At 46.0% G+C, this 5,000-nt stretch overlaps 3 protein-coding genes across 3 annotated transcripts in view; 1 reads left to right on the top strand and 2 right to left on the bottom strand.

Annotated features, from left to right (window-relative positions):
- Positions 1 to 5,000, bottom strand: part of LOC125959292 (uncharacterized) — a 16,332-nt gene that overhangs the window by 8,690 nt on the left and 2,642 nt on the right. The window contains exons 2-5 of the mRNA XM_049692111.1: positions 4,642 to 5,000; positions 2,896 to 3,001; positions 2,730 to 2,801; positions 1,574 to 2,659 (exon numbers count right to left, since the gene is read on the bottom strand). The exon at positions 4,642 to 5,000 is cut by the window's right edge and continues 2,399 nt beyond it. Coding sequence (XP_049548068.1) covers positions 1,574 to 2,659; positions 2,730 to 2,801; positions 2,896 to 3,001; positions 4,642 to 5,000 — 1,623 coding nt within the window. The remainder of the gene's footprint in view (positions 1 to 1,573; positions 2,660 to 2,729; positions 2,802 to 2,895; positions 3,002 to 4,641) is intronic.
- On the bottom strand, positions 1,232 to 3,089 carry LOC125952605 (TGF-beta-activated kinase 1 and MAP3K7-binding protein 1-like). Its single transcript, XM_049682180.1, has 4 exons — positions 2,896 to 3,089; positions 2,730 to 2,801; positions 1,589 to 2,659; positions 1,232 to 1,527 (listed from the first exon to the last, which is right to left on the bottom strand). The coding sequence occupies exons 1-4, from the start codon at positions 2,994 to 2,996 to the stop codon at positions 1,398 to 1,400; spliced, it is 1,374 nt and encodes a 457-aa protein (XP_049538137.1). The 5' UTR covers positions 2,997 to 3,089; the 3' UTR covers positions 1,232 to 1,397.
- On the top strand, positions 3,248 to 4,562 carry LOC125952614 (uncharacterized). The gene is made up of 3 exons (XM_049682203.1): positions 3,248 to 3,418; positions 3,497 to 3,737; positions 3,817 to 4,562. Exons 1-3 carry the CDS (start codon positions 3,371 to 3,373, stop codon positions 4,218 to 4,220), a joined length of 693 nt encoding a protein of 230 aa, XP_049538160.1. The 5' UTR covers positions 3,248 to 3,370; the 3' UTR covers positions 4,221 to 4,562.

Genomic DNA, 5,000 nt, shown 5'->3' with positions numbered 1-5,000 from the left:
GTATTTCGGGGTGCCTACTAGGATGTTTCTTCCTGCTCTTCTCCCTTTTTCAAAACACACCCTCGCCACCACACACACACACACACACAGACACACCAACGCACGCAACGCACTCAGGCACTATCAAAATATGGCTGGGGCGTGCAGCAGCACCCAGGAGGATGCACCCCGCACCCAGCAGCAGGACATCGAGAGGGGATTACTGATGATCCAATAATGGTGCACGTCGAATCGGACGGGAACGGCAGCGCACACCACAACACCAGAGGGCCCCCTTCCACGCAACACCTCCACTCCACTACTCCGCCAACGCCCCTTTTGCAAGGGGCCACCTTAGCTGCTGGAAAGCGATGATGGAAAACACTTTTTACCTTTTTTACCCTTCCTCCCGCCCTTAACCACTACACCAACAGCAGCACCTCTCGGAATCTGCTGGCTTTCCACCTCCTCTTTCTCCTCTTTTCGCTCGACGGAACACCAACCTCGACGGAGCTGCAGCCAGAGCTTCTTCACTCACTCGCATTTATCTCGCATCCTGCCCCTCAGCTCACCTTTCGCTGTTTCCCTACACTTTTCCACCCTTTTCCACACTATCGCTGAACGTTTTAATTTGCACGGAAAACATGAAAGTCTGCGGACGATGAACGACGGCCTTCCGTTTTCCGTTTTCCTTCTTTTCGCGGAGAAGAAAACTTTTTTTTGTCAAAAAAGATTTTCGCCCGAACAGGTCGACTTGCGAAGTAGAGAAAAAGTTGTATAGCTGCGCCTACACAACCTGCATATGGCCTACATTTTGCAGCGGAGGTCGAGTAACGGCCCGTTAAGATCCGGTATACGACTGTGTTAAGGGCACCATGCACCACACAACAGGCCAAACTCAACACCAAGTGGTGAATTTCGTACGTGCTGGACTTTCACTGACCTCCTCGATTCACTTGGCCGGTCGTTTTAAATTGAACCAACAACCGTCAACCGTGGATGTCTGGACAAACAGCGTCAGGGGCTGTTTCTCCCGTCCCATCGGCCAATAGGACGTTAATCCAGTTGGCCATGTGGTCCTCCTACGTCACAAGGGGTTGGACGCAGGGCTAACCACCTGGCCCTGTAAAAATGGATTCGACGTTAACCACAAGAGAACCAACACGACCAGAACCTAAAGATGACGACTTTGCGTGTTGCCCCCGGACAACGAGTTCTGGCTCATGAGGACGGATCGTATGCATTCATCATCATCAACAACTAGAGACTATTTATTTGTTTCTTCGGTATTTAGTGGTAAAACAGGTTCCATCATTTGCTCGTGATCGACCGAACCGAACTCGTATATCACAAGATTATTGTCGTTCAATATGCGTTAGAACAAAACGAAGCGTTCTAATTAGCTTAACACCCCATCATTAATCAAACTCTATATTGGTAGGCAGCTGTCCCAGCTGTTTCGCTTCAGCGACACGTCTGTAAAAGTCCGCGAAATCCACATGTGATCGAATGCGCTGATTCGAATCGTACGGGTTACCTGGTTGCGTTCTGAAAGAAACATACATGTGATCATGACCTCACATTTATAACATACCATCGCGATACGTACATGTTTGAACTAGTAACGGATATGTTGGAATTGATCGTGGAGTGATCGCCATCCGTCGGAGTTGCTTCCGAACTGTTTGAGCTCATGGAGGTAGTGGAGTTGATGCTTCGATTCCCGTTCTTTCGGTTCATAAAAGCCTTCGGGAGCGCATAATTGAAATTTCTTATCAACAACGTCACATCGTCTCGGTTGCTGAAGGTGAGCGGTTTGCTTTCTTCTACCAACTGCATGTACACATCGTGGTGCGTCTGCACAATACGATGTACCACTGATTGCGCAACTCCGGCTAGCGTTGATTGGTTTTGGAATTCCTCCGAAATCATACGCACCAGCTCCCTGTTACCGGTGGACATATCGCCAGGAAATATATCGTGTAGCGCTCGACACAAACCGCTTGACATCAGCACCAGAAACCGGCAGGCCGACGTGATCTGTAGTCCACCGACGATCTCTGGCTCAAATATGACCGGTTCTGTGGAAGCGCTTGAGAGAAAATTGCAATCTTTGTAGCCCGCCTTGCCCAGATAGTTTCCAATGCACCTAGTGCTATACAGCGGAACGCCCTCAAAGTTCTGTGCCATCAATCCCAACCGAAACAAGCGGGCCGCCTCTTCAGCATTCAACAAATTGTGATCCACGCTCAGCTGCGTCACCGTCAGTGTGTCGTGTTCGTCCGTTTTGCACAGCAGCGCTCGGCAATTGCCTATGTTACCGAGATAGAGATGAGACCGGTGCACCAATGCGACCACAGCGCTAGCCCCAATGGAAAGCTCGTTGTTAATCCAATCCAGCCTCTGCAGCACGTTTTCAAACTGTTGCGATATTTCGTACTGATTCATCCCGTCTGCCGATAACTGCAGCTGAATGGCGGTCTTTCTAGCCACATGCGTGTTGATCGAGTCCAGATAGTCCTTTTCAACGGAATTGAACGCGGCGCGCATTAGCTCTTTCACTGCGTCCTCGCTGTGGCATGAGTTTAGCTGTCCCAGGACAAGATCAGCAGCCAGCCCTTGCAACGCATATTCTGCCACCTTTACGTCGTTGTGACCGGATAGTATAGCGTACATAGACCTGCAGCAACACAAGAAGCATGTTTTAATCAAAGCCAAAACAACAATCATCTACGCCATTCAATACTGACAAAGTGTTATCAGCTATGCAGAGACACTTTTTATCCCGTGACTTGTAGCCCTCGCACTTGCTTCCATCTTCCCTATCGGATGTGGACGGAAGGTAGGGGAATAGATTTAATAAGATTTTTTGAGTCAAACTAGGCAAATCAGAGAAGCGAACGTTCCTCAACGTACTTATAGATTTGATTTGTGGCCTCCCCCACACCTGTTTGGTTGCACACTTTGAGATCATCGGTCCACGATTTCGCTTTGTTGCTATTTTCCAACGTTTCCATTTCCGCTGTTCAGACAATCGTTATGCGACTGGCCAGATGAACAATTTTCCCTTAAAAATTCTCCAATTCTTTCGTTCCACTTTTTGGAGGCAAAGTTTTGTTTTGGTTAGTACCCACTGAACCAAATATAAGTTCGAACCCAGGAAACCGTGAGATTTGCTGTTCTTGTCCTGGTAGAATTACGGCCGTTAGAGCACTGAACTGTTTTTCATTACCCCGATCAGGTTTTCAAGGTCTAGTGGGTAGTGGTTTTGTTGAGGACGCTCGTTTTGTTTCCGTTCCGCGATTAAACTTTTAAAACTCCTACTAAAATTCCCAAAAGTACTCCACGAAAGTGAAAATCCCCGAATCAAGTGAAGAGAACTTTAGAACGAATGGATACCAATCTAGGGCATAATAGGACTTTTGCCGAAAGAAGAAGGGTAAGATTGGTACCTAGACGGCATAACAGTTCCTAGTTTGAGAAACTTTAATAATCCACTTGTTTTTAACATTTATAGGCATTAATGATGACTCCGGAAAGATCGCTTCAATTTATTCAATTAGTTAAAAACAGGGAATGCCTGTGGAAAAGGACACAAAATACATATATTAACCGATCCCACGTAGCGGATGCGTGGAAGGAAGTGTCCATGAAAATGGGACTTCCCGTGGAATTCCTTCAGCAGAAATGGAAATCGCTTAGCGGTTCCTTTCGGCATGTTAGAGCTGTCCATGACCGGAACATGGCTGCAGCTTCCGGTAAGTTCATGATTCTATCTCTAACCTAATGATGCACAAGTGACCATCAAATGATAAAACGTAATGCGCATTTCAACAGATCCCAGTACTGTACGGCCCCCAACCTGGTTTGCTTACGCACCGATGCTGTTCCTTAACGAAAGCAACCGTAGCCAAAGGTTCCGACGCAGCAAGTCACTAACAGAAAATAAACAGTCGTTTTGTCAGGTAAAAGCCGAAGCTAATTCGACTGTCGAGGAACACGGTGAAAGCGAAGACGAACAGGAGGAGTCCGAAATGCTTGCCGACGAAACTAAATACTCGGATGAGATAGCAACAGCCATTCCAATCCCTGAAACGGAAGGGGCTGTGTTTGGGGCATTATTGGCTAGAAAATTGGACAATATGTCGCCTATTAGAAGAAAGCGAATGATACTTAAATTCGAAAAAGAACTTCTGGCCGAGGAGGAAGCTCGATTTGTGGAGAAATATGGGCCACTTTGATAAAAATGCCGTAGTATTCCCATCTCCATGTTTTCTCTACTATTTCTGTTCCTCTTCCTTATCTTTGTACGAATAGATATTAATATCCAAATGTGTTGGATATCACTAAAAACAAGACTCTCTACGGAAAAACAAATCGATATGCACGAGCTATAAATTCGTATACCGTATTCGTTTAATTTGTGTAAAGGTCAATGTATGATGTATGCGTTATTATAAGAAATCGGTATGTTAAGATAGTGTAGCTGACTGCATTCCTTTCCGTTCGGCTAACTACGAAATATAAAAATATATAGAACAGGAAAAAAAACGAAGAAAAAAGGAATAGAAAGAAATAAGGTATTTAATGTTAAACCGGAAAAAAGCATGCATTCTTTTTATTCCATTCTTTTCAATCGCGTATGATAGCCCACTCCCTTCTATTCATCGCTACTATCGTTCCCTTCCTCAACAACATCCTGCTCCATTGGTTCTTCTGTATTTTCATCCGGTTGTTGCTGCGTTTCTGACCCCTGAGATGATTCGTCCTCGTCGTCACTCTTACGCTCCTCACTATCACTGCTATCTTCATCCCCATCCTCCTGACTATCTTGTGAATCGTCTTTTTCTTCTATATCCTGTATCGCCTGACCTTGTGGCTGCGGTTCTTCCCTCTCCTCATCTGGAATATTGTTCTTTTCAACCTCTTCCTCGCTTTCTTTCTCATCTTCTTCAATGGCGTTCTCCTTCATTTCCTCACCGGCTTGATGATTTCCATTCACCATCGGCGGTGTAGCGTCA

This window comes from Anopheles darlingi, chromosome 2 (assembly GCF_943734745.1).
Source record: "Anopheles darlingi chromosome 2, idAnoDarlMG_H_01, whole genome shotgun sequence".
NCBI classification, from domain to species: domain Eukaryota; kingdom Metazoa; phylum Arthropoda; class Insecta; order Diptera; family Culicidae; genus Anopheles; species Anopheles darlingi.
This window is presented reverse-complemented; position numbering and strand designations above follow the sequence as displayed.